This window comes from Pteronotus mesoamericanus, unplaced genomic scaffold (genome assembly GCF_021234165.1).
Source record: "Pteronotus mesoamericanus isolate MK-2021 breed Mesoamerican mustached bat unplaced genomic scaffold, CSHL_Meso_final scaffold_165, whole genome shotgun sequence".
Classification (NCBI taxonomy): domain Eukaryota; kingdom Metazoa; phylum Chordata; class Mammalia; order Chiroptera; family Mormoopidae; genus Pteronotus; species Pteronotus mesoamericanus.
In genome coordinates, this window is record NW_026555307.1 from 2,783,402 (window position 1) to 2,803,108 (window position 19,707).

At 47.5% G+C, this 19,707-nt stretch overlaps 1 protein-coding gene across 3 annotated transcripts in view; it reads left to right on the forward strand.

Annotated features, from left to right (window-relative positions):
• BANP (BTG3 associated nuclear protein) overlaps positions 1–19,399 on the forward strand; it is a 117,960-nt gene extending 98,561 nt beyond the window's left edge. For all 3 annotated transcript variants that reach the window (XM_054588941.1, XM_054588943.1, XM_054588942.1), the window contains 2 exons: positions 15,335–15,478; positions 18,773–19,399. In XM_054588941.1, coding sequence (XP_054444916.1) covers positions 15,335–15,478; positions 18,773–18,844 — 216 coding nt within the window. In that variant the 3' untranslated portion in view covers positions 18,845–19,399. The remainder of the gene's footprint in view (positions 1–15,334; positions 15,479–18,772) is intronic.
• The last annotated feature ends 308 nt before the right edge of the window (positions 19,400–19,707 follow it).

The following is a 19,707-nucleotide window of genomic DNA, read 5'->3' on the forward strand; positions in this document are numbered from 1 at the left end:
ACACTGGGGAGAACAATGTGAGCCTCCCAAATGGTATATTCTGATCACGTCACTTCTATTAAAAATGTTCCTTCCCTTCAAGAAAATATGCTTCTGTATCGCATGCCAGAACACAAACAGAAATCTTAGAGAACTTATGTAGCTCAGGGAATTCATTCCTATGGAAAAGCCTTCCATACCAGAAATGGTGGAAGAGATAATTTAAGCCATTAAAGGTCAGAGCGGAGTGAGTTTAGTGTTGATTAGTTCCAAAAAACATCCTAGAAAAGTCACAAAAACAACTGTGGTTTTCTGCTGCCTGGTTGAGGAGCCTGGCCTGCCAGCAACCCTGGGCTGAGTGAGACGCTATGGGTTCGTCACCCTGTCTGAGGCAGCTGGCCCAGATGGGACAAGGGGCCCACAGTATTTCCTGCTGCTGGCTCTAATTTTTCAGGAATCCTTTTGGTCCCCAGCAGAGGCTTGTTATATGAAGCAAAGTGGACTGGATGCTGGTGTGCACAGAAGACCTGAGAACTCACTGTGCTGTAGCATTTTGGTCTCTCCTGAGCAGTGAGGAGTTTCAGGCTCAGGTGATGATTAGTTAGTAACACTAGCGAGTCCCCTTTGGCCTGTTTTGTCCCTGTAATTGTAAGGGACAAGACTGTTTTAGGTCAGGAAATATCAGGAAAAAGCTGAAAAACAGTTGGGGCTAAGAGCAGGGTGTTACAATGATTTTTAGAGAGAAATTGGATGAAATGATCACTTAAATGTATATTTTCAGTATTTGGGCAGTTGAAATGATGATTCTTTGAAGGGGCTCTAATTAGTGTAGGCTGAATTAGCTTTATAATAAAATGCCAAACAAAATTTCCAATGATTTGGACACATTGCATGCTGGTCACTGTGCGCACTGCCACCTGAGCCCCTTTGGTTGAGTCCCTGTCAGTCTTCGGACTTGAAATGGTCACAGGAGGGGTGGCAGGCTTTAAAATTCTAGAATCGATTTTTGATCAATTTATTATTGTCCAATACATGTTTAAAAGGTTAAAATAAGTCATTTTGATAGTGTTAAATCTAATTTTTATTTCGCACATACCTGGGATAGTACCAAATTATCAATACTTTATGATTGATGAATGAATATAATAGTAATTACTACAAACTAGCACTTAGTTAATTGTAAGATACACAGGTCAATTGAAGACATTTTGAAACACTCTTCTATTGTTAAGCCATTAAAAATGTAGCATGTATTTATCAATTAATTTAATCATGAGTAATAACCTGGAAATGTATAGAAGAGTACTTATTTAAAACCTACAGCTCAATAACCTGAAAAATTATGACTCCTCAGTAGTTCTATTTTCTTTTTAGTGGGATTCAAGTTGCTGAACTTTTTCTGTAGGGGAAGTTTTGGTTATTTCTTTAGGCTTTTCTGAAACTTCTTGTCACACTCTTTTAAATGCATCTGTGTTGCCTGTTAGCAGGCCTGCTGTCATAGGCAGGAACTGTCACCTGGCTGGATGGGCAGTCTGAGCCCACATCTGGGGCCAGGCCAGTGTACCTGTTGGTTTGAGTAGCTGTGTGGAGCATCCAAGTAATGTGTAAGGGATTCTTTAGACCCAAGAATTCTGTTGTATAAGCTATCAGAGCAGTTGCTATCTGTTGAAAGGAAGCAAAGTTACCACTTCTGTGCCAGGAACTTAATTTCTGAACTTGTGATTTGTGGAGAGTGAAGAGGGGTGGGAGGTGAAGTTGCAGAAGCAGGAATGCCCCTGTCATTAGCTCTAGATGTATCGCTTCCTTTTAGACAGAGAAACTGGGGCATTTCACTAGGACATTCTATTCCTATTCTGAGCAGGCCTTGACTTTTCTCTCGTGCAAACTCTAGAAGGTGTAACTGCTCCCCGTTTGTAAAACCAGCAGATTGTTCTCCCTGTCCTTCACTGTGGTCACGTTTGGACTCTGGTGGTTCCACTGCTAAAAGGAAGAGTGTAGATAGTGTAGATAGTGGAGAAAACTCGAGGGAATCAGGCGTGGGAGGGGTGCTGTAATTTGCACTGAGTATGTCCCAGTGCTGCTGGTGTCCAGGGTCTGCAGATTTCCGGAGCACATTGTCTTCATGGCAGGGTGGTGAGCAAGGAGGAAATGGAGCCATCAAAGGAACCACCTGCTGGACATGCAAGAGGCATGAGCAGAGGGGCCTACAGTGTCCTGAGCTCTCCCAGACAAGACACCAGTGAGCCTGGCTGAAATCTCTCTGATCCCTTGAACCATTCAATGACAGTTACTGCAGAAAGAAAAAAATGTCAAACACAGTGTAATTGCCCACTTTGTACCCACTGTGAGAGAGAACTGCTGAGGGGACTGTTAAATTCACTGTGTGTTCATGAGGAATCCTTCATTTAGAAACCATGGATCTGGTCTGATCAGAGTCCCTGCTTAAATTGTGAACGCTGCTGCTCTAACAGTGTGTTGAAATGGTTAAAAGAGAATCCTGTGGTGTTTAGCTCACTTGCTCACCTGTGGGAAACTGAAGGACACGAGGACCAAATATCTATCTTTCTCATCAGGAGCCTGCAATCCGTGGGCAGTTTCACATGGACAGGTTTACAGAGGACCTTACAGTGCTGTGTCTACATAAGGAGTCATGTTCAGAAATTTGGTACAATCCATAGCAGAACCAGTGTAAATGCTAGTATTATGGTTTTTTATGTAACTTCAGAGCAAAGGTTGATTTCTGATCAAGTAACATACCGAAGAGTCAGGGTGGTTCCCCTTATTCTAAGCAGCTGGAAGGTTCTTTGTTTCTTCTCGCAGGGGTAATTAATTTGCAAATACTTGATAAAATTCATTACCATCTTTCTTGACATTTACTCCAGGATTTTCAGTCCAAAAATAAAATATGTGTGACATGCCACTGGGTTTGGATTGAAGAGAAAGTATGATATCTGAGACCATCAGGTGTGTGAGTGCATATAAGAGGGAGCTGCTCTGTGCATAGTAAACATTCAGGTATGCAGATAATCTAAAAATGCTATTTGTTTGTACACAGATACAGTCACATGTTGTTAAAATTCAGGCCATTGTTTCTGTTGACAAAAAACTTATAAAGTGACCCAGTCTGAGTTTTAATTCTGCCCCTTGATCTGCCCCTTTGAGCTATTGCTTTCTTTCAACAACTATTCTCACTTAATCTTCCTATGTCATCAGATGTATGCATGACACCCAGTGGCAGGCGCTTGGTATTAGGGACAGTCCAGAGAACTAAGCCCTGTGCCTGCTATTGAAGGTTAGTCTAAGCTCTAAGAATGGCATTTCAGCTAGTAAAAGATTAAAATTGGTTAATGCAGATGATTTTGAAATGTGAGCCCTTAGAATAGTGATAGGGTGGGCCAACAATCCAGTTCTAGATACTTCTGTCCATTAATGGATGCGTTACCTCACCAAGAGTGGGGCAGGAAGTGACTGAGCAGTGAGGAGTGAGCCGTGAACCCTCCCAGGTCACACGCTACTGGAGGGTCTGTAGCATTCAGTTGAAGATAGTCAAGTAAACGGGGCCCAGTTAATGGAAGATTTGCTGAAATAGGATGGAAAAATGTGGATCTTTAAAAATAGGTCCTCGTGACGTTCAGTTGGCAAGTCTTTTTGAGAGAATTATCTTCCATTTGGGATGATGCTTCGTTGGCACCTGAGTTGAATTCCCAAAAGCCCCTCCAGAGTTGGAGAATATCCCAAGGCCAAATAATTTGTGACTGGCAGGTCACAAGACAAGAGACAAGTCAGCCAAAAGGAAACTGAGTGAAGGACTTGAGACTATTTTCTTCACAAAGGCTGAGGTAGAGGGATTTAGCATAAATATTGTAATTTTTCTTGTTTTAAAGGGCAATTATTTTTAAAGTCAAGTAAGGCTCTTGAGGTTTCTAAGTTGTATGATTTGCTATGTAATCATTCTTTTCACTTTTTCCTGACACATCTCAGTCACAGACACGTGATTGTCTCTGGCCTCGTGGTGCAATGGAAGCAGCCAGGAAGAGTTGCCACAACTGCATTCAAAGCCTCTTCTGTTTGGTTGTATTTTTACTGGCTTGTCATCATGGGCACATAAGTTAGCCAATGAGGCCCCGTTTCCTCCTGGCAAAGTGGAGCTAATGATAACAAACGAGGTGGTGTCTGTGCCGAATGCCCAGTGTGCGCTGAGGCCCCAGGACCCCAGCCAGGCCTGCTGCTCCCACGTAAACTCACTGGCCCCGGCAGTCCTGCCCACCATCCAGGGCTTTGGGTCCTTCTCTGCTCACATTCAGATTGAATCACGATCGACAGGGGCTCTTCTGATGACTACGATAGCTTGTGTGTGATCCTGACACTTGCAGCCATCAGCAGTAGCCAGGACGTCCTCCAGGGAGACATGCTGTGTGGTGGAGCAGGACACAGGGACATCCAAGTTATTTGCTTCTCTTATATGAATCCTTGTTCTCCTGGCTCAGTCTCCTCTAGGCTCCCTCACCCACTGGCTTCCCTCTTGTGTTTGGCCAGTGGCAGGTGCAGGAGGAGAGAACCTCAAGCTCCAGGCCTTTATTCTGCGGATCTGCCCCGGACCCTGGCCTGGCTCACCCTCACCCCAGGACAGCTTGAACTTGTAGCTTAAACTCCACATCTGCAATATGGTGTTTTCTGAGATGTAGTCACCTTCACGACCAAGTTTTCTCTTCCTCCCTCCTTTCTTCTGTCTCTCACTTGGAGTTACGGTGGCGGCGGCTTCTCGTTGTCAGTGCGTGAGTGATGGCCTGAGCACAGCCCCGTGCTGGGTGTGATACAGAAGCACACTCTAAAGTGTGAACTCACTCTTCACCAACAGCCCGCACTTTCCTCCCCAGAGGTGGCCCACCATTAACTGAGTGTGAAATATTGCTTTTTGAATGTTGTTCACTTGGACAAAGTTTAAAGAAATTTTTTACACCTGAAGTTGAACATTTGCATCATTTATGACTCCTGGAGTCAGCTAATCTGACCTCAGAGTGGGGTGTCTCGAGCACACTATGCAATGGGAGCAAGCAGTTGTCACATTCAAACCAGGCTTTTCTATGTTGGCCAAATATGTTTGCAAATGGCATGCTGTGCTTTAACAGTGCAAACGATTCCTGGTCCCATCTGAACGGTGCACAGGGGAGAGAAATGGACACTGGTCTGGTTCCTGGTAAGTTGTTCAAGGTTGGAAACCCTTCAGAGATTTAGGGCTCACTGAAGAGGCTGTCGTCCTTGCCTGTGTTAGAGTTTCCTCTTTCTGAACCCTAGAACTCAGAACCATAGTCTCTCAGGGTCAAGGGGCCAAAGTGAATGCACTGTGAAGTCCCCAAATGCCCCCAGAGAAATGATCTATGGCTTCAGGAGTCTAGGGACTTGCTCAAGGGATTCTTCCTAAGTTGAACTTGAAATGTATATAAACTGGTTCCTTTCAAATCATTGAAGATAACTGCGTGTGTAAGAATGTCCCTTCATTTACAAGTCCTACAAAAATTAACAACAGTGGATTTTGAACCGAAGGCTATTAGAGATGCCTATGGGTTCATTAGCAGGTTCTTCCTTCCACCCTGATCTCTTCTTCCAGCCATCACTGAACTGACCCAGAGTGCCTAGGTTGGTCTCTCCCTGAGCTGGGCCCTTTTGGGGATCAAATAGTTCTTGTAGCTTCCTCTCCTAAGGATGTCTGTCCCACCTCATGAGAAGGAAGATGATGTTGTTTATCTGCCATCACCCTCTGTCTGAGTTCTGGCAGGTATAACTGGGGGATTAAACAGTAGACATCTATTCCTACAGCTCTGGGGGCTGGAAGTCAGAGATGAGGGTACTGGCACAATCAGGTTCTTGTGACAACCCTCTTCCCCCAGGAGCGTCCTCCCATGGCTTTCCTTGGTGCGTGCATGGGGAGCGTGCTTGTGCTCCCCCTTCTCTCAGAAGGGCACTGATCCCATCACAGGGGCCCCACCTTTATGGCCAAATCTAATCCTAATCACCTCTCAAAGTTCCCACCTCCAAAGAGCATCACTTTGGGGAATTAGGGCTTCAATATGTGAATTTGGTCGGGGGTGTGGGAGAGTGGGTCACAGACATTTAGTCCAGAGCATTCTGTCTGTTCCTAGAAAGGACTTGGGACATTGTGACTGAACTCTGCTATGGATACAGAAAAGGTTTTGGGTCTGAAAATATTTGTGGCTATTTGGTACTAGATATTTGGACCACACAGTAATCTCACAGTGCCTTATCTCAACGTGGCGTTTTCTGAGACAGTGCCTCCTGGAAAGCTCTTGGCCCCGGGTAGAGTTGGGTCCCAGTGGCCGTTTGCATGGTCGGCCATGGTGAGGCGACTGAGTGGTCATGAGAGCTGCTCCTGCCCAGCACTGATTCACGTGTCCAGGCAAGGGACACGTTAGCGTGTAGGAGGAGGTGCCCTTTGTCCTGCAGGTTAATTAGAAATTGTTCCAAAGGTGGCCAGTTCTTCACAATGGGAAATTGGAATCTCTCTTTTTAAGAGACCATCTCACAATAAATCATCCATCGGCATGAATAGTGAGGCCGTATTTCTACAACATGATGAATTTTTAAATTTATACAAGGGCTCTAAAGGCATTTCCTTTGTGGGTGCACCCTGCCCTAGGAGGCGCCTCTCTTGGTCTTTCCCAGGGAAGCCTGTGGTCTGCTGATTGCTTTTCTGATCACTCGTGCAATCTTGGTTTGAGGGATTTGAAGACTGGTATATCCTATTTGAAAAATCACTTTTTTCCATTTCAATTAGGAGGGAACATTAGTTGACGTTTGTATCACCCAATAAATCAGATATTTATAAAGTGGTACTTTAGTAATGCTTCCTACTGAACTGAACTCAATAGGAAATATCCATTTGCCTCTTTTTAGTTTTTCTTTTGCCCCATCACAGTTAACACAACAATAGCTTGCTGTTAGGTGTGGTGAGTTTTTCCAAATTAAAGAAATGGTCAGAGCCATGAGAACACTGACTGTCACAGGACAGATAGAGGAGGCTGCCCTGAGCACAGTGCTTGCGCAGCCTTTGTCCTGCCAGGTGGTGGCCACTTTGTGCACATTATCAGTTGGGGCGATAGCTGGCAGCATTCACGTCCTCCATGGTTGGACACTCTGGTTGTGAGGTGTGATGGCTGGTAGGCTGGCGCAGCCCTCCCTTCCCAGTGTCTGAACGGCGCTATACCGATATGACATATCACTTACACACATAATTAAAATAAACCTTTTATTTTGTTTCAGCTCCGTCTCACCCACCCACCCACCCCTTCTAGAAACCAGAGGCCTGGACCCCTGGGAAAAAGTGGAGGGCCTTAAATTTGACTCTGGCTGAGTTATTAAACCCCCACCCCCACCCATCCCTAATCAACTGGAAAGTTTTAAGACACATGGTTAAGATTTGTTCCCAGGAAAGTTGGCCTATCTGGAACGATGGGGATGAATACCAAGTATCTCCAGACTTCCGTTTCTGCTTTATTCTATTTTTTAGGTTTTGATTTGCCTTCTCCTAGATTGTGTTTGAGATTCATGCTCCAGTGCTGGAACAAGCCACAGAGCATACAGCAGAACCTGTTTTTTATTAACTGCTTGCCACACGAAATCTTTGTGTGCACAGAATTTGGACCTGGATTCCCTGGGGCATCATCCCATTGGCTCTCGGCTATAAATCTGGCTTATGGCTGTTGTTAGCCTGTTAGCTTTGCAAGTTTAGCGTTGCTGGCCGTAGGATGCTTTTCTAAAATGTTGCATCAGTTGGCTTGAACCCTGAGGACTGGGAGAAGTCTCTACGCTGGGTCTTGTTGAGGAATGATCCCAGAGGAGCCTCGCTGTTTGAGCTCCTTTCTGACCATCTACTAATGGTGATGTGGTTTATGAAAGCACTCAAAATGGAATCCAGGGAAACATAGTAGCGATCTGTCAGAGGGTTTAAAGGCTTAAGAATGATAATTTGTTTTTGGCATCTGCTGTACAAATGTATAAAAAAGATTTCAGGCTGGTAGGTCTCCTGGCCAGTTGGTGATTTGGGGGTGCCCCTGGGACAGGCATCTTTCTCCCAGCTCCTCACTTTTCTATCACAAGGAAGCTGCTCTTTGAATTAATATCCAGATTTGCAACCTGGTTGTTGATTGTGTTAACAAGGTTAATTTAAACAAACACAAAACAAGGAAGTGACTGTTTCTAGGAGGCCACAGGATTAGTGGTATCATTCTTGACCACACACTCAATTAAACTGTTAAAAGCAGATCTTATAAGTGCATTGAGGAAAGGTTTTTGTTGGTTTGCTTTGGAGAATTGGTGCTTTTTGCTTTTTTTCCCCTTTTTGTATCTGGGTGGATTCTTGGTTAGATTTGGAATTTTATATCTAAATACTACAGAAAAATCCTTGGGCTTCTTGCGTTTATTTTAGGTTTTGCACTAGTTTTGCATTATCTCAGTTGGGTATTAAACAGTTTCGGAATTGGTAATATAGAGAGGGAAAGCCAGATGTGTGTGCTCCAAAAAACAGTGCTCTTAGATCCAAGATCTCCTTAGTAGGCTGCTTTATATTTGTCACCTAGGCCATTTTTCTTTTTTCTGAAAATAATTGGCTGTACCTCAGAAATGTACAGGGGAACCTTCTAAATGAAGCTGGGAAACTAGTCCACACCTGCACCCCATCCCCGAGTGCCTCACAGCGATGCGCTGCCCTTTGGGGAGCCCCATTGCAAATGCAGCCCCAGGCTCACTGTGGCTGGCAGCCCAGAGGTGCTGCTGCTGGCTACTGGCCTGGGTGCTCACTGCATTCCAGTTAGATCTTTCTACATTCCAGAGCCTGTTTGGAAGAGGCACCAAACAGAAAATGAGCAGGAAGAATAAAGAAGTAGCTGAAAGCTCATTTTTGGGAAATGAGTGGGGAATCGTTGAAGCGAGCTTTGTCCTGCAGGAGATGGGGCCGTGGTCAGTTGAGGAGGAGACAGACTTAGGTGCCAGATGCCATCCTCTCTCCCAGTGCTCAGAGTCAAGGTGTCAGAGCTGGCGCAGCACAGGGCTCCTGCTGAGGCCTCGCTGTGGGGGTGGTCCCCCTGGGCAGTTTTTCTTTGCAGGGTCTGGAGTAGGAGGAAGGGGAAAAATGATAACTAAGTGGCTGGAAGATCTTTTCCTCCAGTGGTGTGCAGGTTAAATACTTAACTCCTTTCTGAACTAAAACCAAAACAATGTGAAACATTTTAAAGGCATAGCATTTTGAATGAACTCCCAGTGGAGAACCATTTCCTGTTTTTATTTTCATTTACCAGTCAGGCTGGTAATTGCCTACCTTCGCCATTATAATGCTACACATTTAGATTTTGAGGTTTCTGACATTATAATTCTTAATACTTAATCAGCTGTGTAGATTATGTGAAAAGTCACGTTACTGGCAATGCTGACAGGGAAAAGTTCTCTCAGGACACCGTAAAATGTCTTCGGTTTGTAGGGGGTAGTGTGGCTCAATGCCAAAACCATAGTACAGGCAGAACCTTCTTGGAAATAGGTTCCATGATTTTTACAAGTTTCCTTAAAAAATAGTTGTTTGATTTGACCTTAAATTCACTTATTAAGCAATCTTTTAAAATAGACATCACTTACAAAACTGTGACAGCATTAAAATAGCTAACATTTTAGCTTAGTATTTGAAAACATTGCCTAGATTTTACGTTCAGTCCAGAATATAGCAAACCAGTGCTGAGTTAGGGCAGCCATAGACCGTTGCGGCCTGTGTCCCTCTTCTCCCCTTTTTTACCCACCAAAAGGGCTGATGGCTGTGAGGTTTTGAGAATTTCCTACCGCGTCTGTTACCTTTCATCTTTTCCTCGTTTTGATTTTTCCTATCTGTTGTGGGACAGCTCTGTCACCCAGCTCAACCTTGACCTAAACTACAGACCTCCACTGAGAGAACCTTTGGGGCCCACATTATTTTCTCCTCAGGGTGGCCACTGGGAATAAACAACATTTGACATGAGCTGGCTAGACGTGAGGTTGCCCTCTTGGGGAAAGTGGGGGCTGGCAGAAAGAATGTCATGTGGACATTCCTACATCGGACTAGTTCATAAAAAGTTCACAGATCAGAAATAAGTCTGCTAACTAAGAGATGCAGGTGCAAATGCAATGAGCACCGTGCCAGGCTCTAAATCAGCTTGTCTCCTACTTGCAGCTGTGCTGGTCTCAGTCTTAGACTTCAAATAGGGTCTTGTGGGACATGGGGCCAACTAATGATCCATTGTCAAGTCAGTGTTTCTGCAGTGGCTCATATGCTGTGCTAGAGATTTTGAATCTCCAGATTCCCAAGAACATAGCTACACATTCAGCAGCACAAAGAATTGACAATTTGCAGAAATGTTTTGAAGATGGGGGATGAAGACAAACAGTAAAGAACCCTTGAACCATTGTGGTTCAGTCATTAACTTCAGACTTAAAGACCAGGGTAAAGCAAACTGGGGAGAGAGGATAAGGAACTGGTGGCCCTGCCTGTGTCCTGAAGATGTTGCACAATCCTGCAGAAACCCTGCCAGGTCACAGCGCCATGTTTTCAGCCAGTGTTGAGCGTTGACAAGAAGAGTGAAAGCCTTATGTCCATTCCTGGACTGGCAAAGTGTGGTCACAGATTGGATTTTATTTGCTGGGTCGGGGGGCTGTGCCTATAGTCACTCTAAAAAGAAGCAGAGGGACACAAGACAAGCTGGCCACTGCTGGACAACAGTGGGGTCTCTTGATGGGCCTACAAAAAGCCAAGGTCTCTCCCACCCTCCCCCAACCTCTCCAGGCCTCCTGGCCAGTCTGGAAGAACTGTGTTCCTTCTAACCAGTAAATGTCCTGGTCATGGAGTGCCAGACAGAATTAACTCAAGCGTTCAGTCCTCTTGTTGTTCTCACAGAGCCTTAGCAGCTCTGCTTGGCGCCGAGCCCTTCCTTCCTCTCTCTGACATCCCCGCCCTCTGTTGGTCTCCTCCCTTGCCATCTCTGGGCCTTCTCCTTCTCTCTGCCTAGGACATACTTCTCTCCGTCCCTCTCCCTCAGACCCAGGCCACCCCCGACCTCTCCTCAGAACTTGCCCAAGTCTTCACAATAAGAGAACTGGACATTTTCTTATTCTGAGAATGTAGTTCACGTTGCTTCACAGTCGGCCTTTGTTCTAGAATGTAGGCTCTTGGGGGTCCTATTTTTACCCCTGCACATAGTAGGCCCTTAAATCTCTGAGATTGATTTTCTGGAGAGAAAGAGTTCGTGTGGAGGGCTGCTGCCCGGAAGGGAATTTGGGAGGGCAGCATAGGGAGCGGCAGGCCCTGGGCAGGGGCAGGACCGACTGGGGTCGACGCCTGGTCGGGGCTGCCGAGTGGCTCCAGGGTGTGCGAGTCAGTAGACACTCGGGAGCATTCAGCGCAGAGCAGTTGCTTGCTGGCATTTGGTCTTAAGAGAGAGTCGAGCTAATTTAAGATGATTTAGATACTAAATTAAAATTCAAAGAAGAAGCAAATGTCGATTTCATTAGTTTAGACTTAATTGGAAGAACCTATTTGCTTCCATTAGATGCTCACTGTTGTCTTACAATTGAATGTGTCTGCAATTGGCTCATTGTGACCAACTCACTGTACTCCTAATAGTACTTGTAATGTATTTGTGCATGAACTTTCAGGGCTGCTTTAGAGTGGAAAGCACATGACCGAACGTTCTTGTCTGCTCACTGTGGCTGGCTTTGATGTGAGAGTGGTGGTTGGACTTAGAGACACTTTGACTGACTTAGCTGTTCCATAGCCCCTTGTAGAATCTGGATTTATCTAGTCACAGGATCCCAGAGTGCAGAGGTCCTCTTACAGCTGGCTCAGCCTTGTGAAGAGGGCCAAGAAAGGACCATGTGAGACTGGGGTCACGGAGAGGCCCACAGCCCGTCAGCAGTGAGGCGCCATGGCGTCTGGTCTACAGGCCTGGCTGTGGGATAGAGCAGGCTATTGGCGTGGGCCTGGCTTGTGGGCCTCCCCTCCTTCCCACCTGACCTATGTCCTCTGCACACTTTTCCACTCGTACCTCAGGTGATACTGTGTTTACAAGAAAGTTCTCCCTCACATGCCCTTTTATCTTCTAGTTTACCAAAGTAAACTAACTATATTTTTAACTCCTAACTGCTTGTACCCCCTTAACCTTTTCTTCTGAAAACTTGACTTTTGAGTCTCCTAAGCTTTCCCCTGGAATTGCCTAGCTCAGGAATAGCCACATCAACCCCTTAGGGTGAACCTGTGTGAAAATACACAGAGACATGTTTCCATGTTCCTTTGTCCCTCATGAGCACTTCCTGTCTGATGGACCCGTTGAGGCACTGGCCTGTTTTCTCACCATTAGTCTTTCTCATCAACATCATCTTCATTTTAATTTATTTAACAAATATTTATTGAATGTCAGGTATGGTGTTAGACACTGGGGATTTGGCAGTGAACAAAACAGACATCCTTCCCCACCAGCACCCTGTGCCATCCGGGAGCTCCTATTCCAGAGTGTGTGTGGGGTGGCTGATGGCAGGGTGGGAGGGGGGGCGGTTTGGCGAGTGTGAGCAAATACCAGAGCAAGATGCAGTGTGTGCCTGGAGGTGGCCGGGGCTCCAGAGAGGGTCACAGTGGGCTGGTGGGAATTACAGAATCCCCTTGACTGGCCTCTCTTTCTTGGAGGATGGGAAGAAGGCCAGCAATAGAGAGGAAGGCAGGGGGAGGGAGAGCAGAGGAGACAGAGGCAGGGTCAACCAGGTTGGACACAAGGGCAGGCCACCAGGCATCGGGCAGCAGAGAGTGGGCTGGCCTGCACCGAGGCCTGCCAGCACAGCTTGGGGTGCGTGTAGATGTGTTACCCGCCTGCTCCCTCCTGCCCTGTGAGTCTCTCACAGCCTGACCATCACTTGGAGCTCAGTCACACCTGCAGTCACCTACACGACTGATCCTGGGATGTCCTCTTCCTCATACGTGGCAGAGCTTTAAGGTGTTGTATGGATGGTGACAGTCGGAGCAGACCCATCAGTTCAGTTTGCTTGGTCAAGGAAATGTGACATTTTATATGTGATTTTTGAGTAGGCTTTGATGGTTTTGTCCTTCATGCCAAAAAAGTAAAACCACCTCCTCTCTCCTCTGACAGACAGAGGTTCCTAAAATACATCCATGACTCAATACAGCTTCGTGTCTCCCTTTCTTCAGGTCCCAGCTGATTTTTCTGCATTAGAATCCTTTGACCTGCTGTCTGTGCTGGGAGTTTGTGTAATAGAGAGCATATCAGGATGCTTGTTGGAGGGACCTAGAGAGCCCTCCTGGGTCATAACTTTCCAAAAATGTATTCATGCAAACGGTTTGTAATGGGAAAGGTCGTGTTGTAATGAAGAGCCACTGTTGTCAGTTCAGCCCTTTGGGGACGCAGAAGCCAGTCCCTGTGCTTAAAGAAAGCAGTTGAGGAACTAGCAAGCGCAGTTGTGTGAATGTCCTGTGGTTGAGTGACGTGGCCACACACATTTATCCTTTCACAGTCTTGGAGGGCAGAAGTCTGACACATGTCTCCCTGGGCCAGAGTCAGGGTGCTCCAAAGTTCCCTCTGGAGGCTCCAGGGGAGAATTTATTTCCTTGCCTTTTCCAGCTTCTAGAGCCTCATTCCTTGTCTCAGGGCCCCTTTCTCCGTCTTCCAAGCGAGCTGAGGCCTCTTTCTCATGTTGCATCCCTCTGCCTTTCTATAGCTTGGAAAGATTTTCTGCTTTTCAAAGTGCCCGTGTGACATTGGGCCCATCTGATACTCCAGGACACTCTCCCCATCTTGAGATGATCAATTTAATCCCAACAGTAAAGTGCCTCTTGCCTGTGTCAGAACACACACCCACAGGGTCTGGGGATGTGCTCATTTTGGGGGCAGTGTTCCTCCCAGCATAGCTGGCTGCCATTAGAATGTGAAACTGTTAAGAGAATGGTTTCTGAGATCTTTCTGCCATCTTTTACTCTAAACATTGAATTTATCCGTTTTTCCGCTGATGATTTCCTTGTTAAAGAAATAGAACTCTTGCTTATCAAAGCCTAGAATGCATTTTAAAACCACAGATTGTATTTTCATAAGGACTCCAAGCCTGCCTTTCCCAGAGTGTGCAATCCCTCCTCTCCCAGTAGACCCACACCTTCTTCTTCAGCTCTGACGCTGTTGGAGGAGGCAGGGGGCTGGCCAGGAAGTGTGGTCATAGTTGCCCACTGTGCACAGACCACAGGCTACCCTGGAAGGTGGTGCCATGGACATATAATTTGAAGGGAGGGTGGGATACAACCCCCAGGTAAAAATTCTCACAGCTTATGGCAACTCACTGTCATGAATACAAAGCCTCAGAGATCCCCACCCCTAGCTCCCCACCTTGGCCTTCGGGATAGCAAGGCACCAGCCTGCTTGCCATCTGCTGGAGCACCAGGTGGACTGGGTGGGAAGTGGGCCCAGACGTGGGGGTGCTCTGGATTGGTAGGGTCACCCAGAGCCTGTGTCTGTGGGCATCGCCTGGTCCCCACCTCCAGGGCACTCTCCCTGGTCATCATGGGGACCCTGTGTTGGTGATTTATCTGAAACTTGGTGTCACCCCTTGGGAGTTCTTTTGCTTTATCACTATCTTGTCTCCTGACCGCCACTCCTTACCCAGAGGTCTGCTCGACTCTATCTGGAGTGTTGGGTTTTATAACTCACACACATGTTTCTACAGTTTCTTAAATTCAGTGGTCAACTCTTGGGGACCTCTTCATCTCCCCTGACTTGCAGATGCTCCAGGGGCTCCTGGAAGAGCTGATGAACATATCTTGCCTACAGGTTGAGGACATGCTGCCATCTCCTGTCTCTCCTGGCTGCCCTCCATGTCTCCCCTGCCTGTGAACTTGGAACAGCAGTGATTCCTGGGAGGTCTTCAAGTGCTTTACCTCCTGCCGTGTCCTGCCGTCTCTCTGTCCCAGTGTTCTCAGGCATGCCTTTGGCCACATCCACACATTCACTCTTCAGAAACTCAGGCTGGTTGGTTTTTTCCTATAAGGCTTAAAAATTATGTCTAATGTATGAACTTTTGAAGGAAGTGCCTTGCAGGTATAGTAGAACAGCCTGATTGCACACACATACATTCACAGCTGCTCACACCACACACGTACAATAGCCAATCAGATGTTACTCCAGAATGACTCATGAGACAGACAGACCCCACAGCATGGCATGCAGTCCTGGATTGACTTGGTTCACATGGCCATGGTGGAGTCTACATGCTTGGCGCTCTCTTGGTTGCCCTCTTGCCAGTGATGGTGCTGACTGTATCTGTTTTCTCTCTGCAGGTGCTTCAGGGGGCCCAGCTGATAGCTGTGGCCTCTTCAGACCCTACTGCTGCAGGGGTAGATGGATCACCTCTTCAGGGAAGCGATATCCAGGTCCAGTATGTCCAGCTGGCGCCAGTGGCTGACCACACTACGGCAGCTCAGGTGGGTCCTGCCTCTGTCTATGGACAGGTCCTGGGTGTGAACACAGCTTGGATATTTCTCGTTCTGATGTCCTTCTGGGTGGAAGGTAGTTACCATTGAACAATGCATAACTTGGACATATGCACTCACTTGGAATATTTTTTTAAGTGCCTAAAAATATGTTGGTGAGAAGCTAGATCCTGACCTAGGTGCCAGTCTTAAACTGATTGTTGAGTTATTCTGTCTTATACAAATTATTTGTCTATACATTCAGAGGCAAACATTTAGTTTTGCTCAATTCTCTTTCGCAAGCAAGGGGACCCCATTGAACTGCTCCAAGCAGAGGGCTGCTCCTCTGTGTGGGGCAGCCCTCGGCCTCCACCTTTTTTCCAGGGGCAGGTTTAGGGGGCACTTGCCTCTGAGCAGCCCTCTGCTTGGGGTAGAAGTGCAGGCTGTCCTGGCTCACCATGATGCTTGCATCTGGTCCTGAGGGCCCCCAGTGGCCAGGTTTCCAGCTTCCCACACCATACTTCTAACGTGGCAGCCTGACAGCCCGGTTGGGAACTCCACATTTGTAAGGCCCTCCTGTGCGTGTTACATGCTTACTCAGCATGTCTGGTTGACTGGGAGCATCGATGAGCTTCCCACAGAAGCCTCTCGTCGTCTGGTTTTCCTGCATCTCCTCCTAAGTTGCCCTTATCCGTGCTTTCCTGGGAGCCCTGGAAACTCCAGCATTCACACTCTGTTTGGGCACTTTCTGAAATGTCAGATGAAAGGGTCGTTTCTTTAAATATTTGAAGTGTTCATGGAGCTGCCTCACGGTAAGTGTGCTTGGTGGAGCAAGCATTGTGACCTCTCTCTTTAGAGTCCCCTGGGTGTGGGGGACCCAGGCCTGCCCCCTCACCACCTCATACCAGCAGGGAGAGCTGGCAGAAGCCTGACAGCCTGAGCCTCCTCAGGGGACAGTGGGAGCGGATTCTGTCTGTTGGTTGGTTGTGTTTAGAACAACCAGTTCTAAAGTTAGTGCTTATTCTGTTTCATGAGAGTAACCATAGGATTGGCCTTGAGACGGCAGCGCATCCGTTGGAACGAAGCACAGGGCTGCTGGTGCTGTGGGTGACACAGATGCGCTTGTTGCCTGAATTCTCAAACCTCAAAGGCTATAGGTTTAAATCACTAACTTGACCGCTGAGATCAAGATGGGTGCCATTGCAGTGCAGGGGCTTTTCCATGACCACAGGACGGCCAGGGGAGGCCATGTGTCCGGGGCAGCCTTGGCCTGGGGCAGCCTGAGAGCGCCCTGCACACAGGACCCTGTCGGCATTCGTCCCAGCCGGCTGGGGGTTGGCTCCTGCCCCGCCCTCTAGCTCATTCCACTCTCCTCTCTGGGCCTGTTCCTCTCCTTTCTGTGGCCCAGCACTGATGAGCCTCATGTGTCTTGATTCCATCAGCCTTTGACATTTAGACTTAAAGCCCTATATTTCCCACTCACACTCTGCTCTGCACTGTGCTCTCCATAGCCCTTGGAGGAAAGGAAATGCTCATTTGGTTCGCTTGCAGCCTCATGAGAACGGGGCTCCGTGAAGCCAAGTAGGTTGCCCAAGGTGACCCTGGTGACCAGGCGGCCGGCTGGGTGAATCCAGCAGTCCTGTGAGGACTTAAATTCTTCAGTCTTCTGATTCACAGTGAGGCCCCGGTTGGCCCAGAGTGTGGGAAGGTGTGTCCTGAAGAAGCCGTGCTTCCGATCACTCCAGCTGCTCCCACAGCACAGGCATGTCCAACTCTGAGTGGGCTGGGCTTTCACACAGCAGGGACCGTGGAGGCTCCTTCCACTCTGGAGACTGATTGAAAAGGATGAGACAGGGCCTGGAGCCAGGGAGGGCTGTGAGCATGTGGGAAGATGAATTCTCCCTGACGATCTTTTTGCGTGACCTCCACGTTGTTGTGAAAGGGTTGTGTGTAAAGGCAGTTCGCGCCCTGCCACTGGGCAGGCACAGAAGGTCACACAGTGTGTGTTCTCCAGGTCCGGGGGCTGTGTGCTGGGTCATCTTACTGGATGGTAGGTTTGTGGTCGTTGTGCAGATTCCAGAACTGAGGAGAGAGCTATGTCCATCTTAGCCACTCTGGCTTCCTGTCAGTGTTCTTTGTCTTGATTCACATGTGGCAGGTCCGGAGACCCATTTAATTAGGACAAATAGCAGCAGAGCAGAGAATGAGATGCGTGCTTCCTGCCCGGCCTGGAGCCTCTCTCCTCCCTCCCTCCGCCCACAGCCACCGGCACTGTCTAATCCACTTTCCCTTGTCCAGGAGCTTGTGGGAAGCCCCACCCCTGTCTGTGTCACAGGGTATCCCTTTTTCATTGCTGTCACCCAGCCACTCTGTGGCCTCTATACACAGTGCAGATGACGTCTGTGCTGGGTCCTTTGTCTGAAACTGGAAGGCCTCTGAGTCAAGGAAACACTGTGCTGAGTGTCACTGGATGTTCATACAGTCGTTCAAAAGTGCAGCCTTAAACTGCAGCAGGAGTTGTAGCTCCAGCCCTCATATCCAGGAACTTCTGCCTTCCGGTCTTTGTGGCTTTCTGTGTCTCTTTTTGGTCACCATGCCAGGCCCCTCCAGCTAAATTGCCTGCCAGGAAAGCCAGGAAGCCCACCTCTGAGGGTCTCGTCTTTGACTTCACCTTTGACAAACGGCTTAAGGGATCCCCCAAATGCCCAAATCTCCATTTGGGGTCCAATTCTGCATGGTCAAGATGGATGATTAGTTACTTATTTCGAGATTTAATTTTCCCCTTTAATGTGTCTTAAAACTGTTAATATGCATTCAAAGTCCTCTTAATATCTGTAACTCATTGTTTAGAACTTATGTCTTTAAAGTGAGAAAGGTAGCTGTTCCTCAAATGCTTTTTTGGAACAGTTTTTATAAGAAAAGGCAAAATGGTAACTGAAATTCTAAGCAAATAAGTTAAGGATGTGTTAGCTGCTTCGAGAGTATTCCCTGATGATAGCAGTGGGTGGGAATAGGAAATCAGCACCACAGGCTTTAGGGAGGCTTGTGTGGGAGGGTCAACCAGGACCTGGGCAAGCAGAAGGCCCCACAAGGAGGGACCACAGCCTGGATTGTCAGAGCTGCTGCAAAGTGGCTCAGGTTCTGGGAGAGTCATCACTCAAGGCAGGGGTGAACTGAGGACCCTCCTAGCTCTGCTGCATGTCCGCTGTATGCGTGAAAACCGCTGGTGTTTGTAACCAGTGAGTGTCTTGGACTTGAGTTGGTGGGTACTTCTATAGAAAAGCCCTCCTCTCTCCCCTCTTGTAGACGGCCGAGACCCTGCAGCCCACCTTGCAGCCCGAAATGCAGCTTGAACACGGAGCCATCCAGATCCAGTGATGCAGGACAGGCCACCCGACCGCAACAGGACCCAAGAGGGAGCCATCGCTGCGCTCAGCGCCGGCTCCAGGGAACCTCCCAGCCCTACAGGCGCCCTGACCCAACGGCTTTGCACGGAGGTGACTGCACGCATTCTGTTAAAGTGCATCCTGAGCCTCGTCCACGGGGGATAGTGTCCCAGTGAATAAACAGATGATAACGACAACCACCGCCCCTGCCAGAAGACCCCTTTCGTTTGAGTCACACTGTTGTTATCTAGAGAAAGAGTGGGGAGCACAGTGTGGATTGCATTAAGTACATGCAGAAAATCAAGAACCACAATATTTTTCTCTGTTTAAACAGCTTTTTTTAATTTGCTATGGTGTTTATAACAAAAAAGAAAATTGAAAAAAAAATGGAGTAGCAGAAGCCTTTTGCTGTGTGCTCTGTTCAGTGTAATGAAAATAGGTATTTGCAAAGACAACTAACGATTTTGATGGAAATATTGCTTACCTACTTTTCTAGGGGGAAATGCTCTCAACACTGTAATTAAGCATTTCTAATGAAATAAAATGTATTTATGACCATAGCAGCTTTAATGTTATTTCCTTTTAAGATGGTTTACCAAGGCCAGCCTCACTCCTGGTGGGTACTCAGGGGTCACCCAATAAGCCCTTTCAGTTGCACTGATAGCACTTGCGAGTTTCTTGCAAAGGAAGGGTTATGGATGTTTCTGTTGTCCCATGTAATGGGCTTGGAGTGTCAGCTCCCCGAAATGCAGTACACTGCCTGAGGGAGCATCCCCTCGGACACAGGAGTGGGAGCCTGCTTTGGTATTACAGGTACTGTCAAATGACACCGACCTTTTCCAGCTCCAGAAAGTT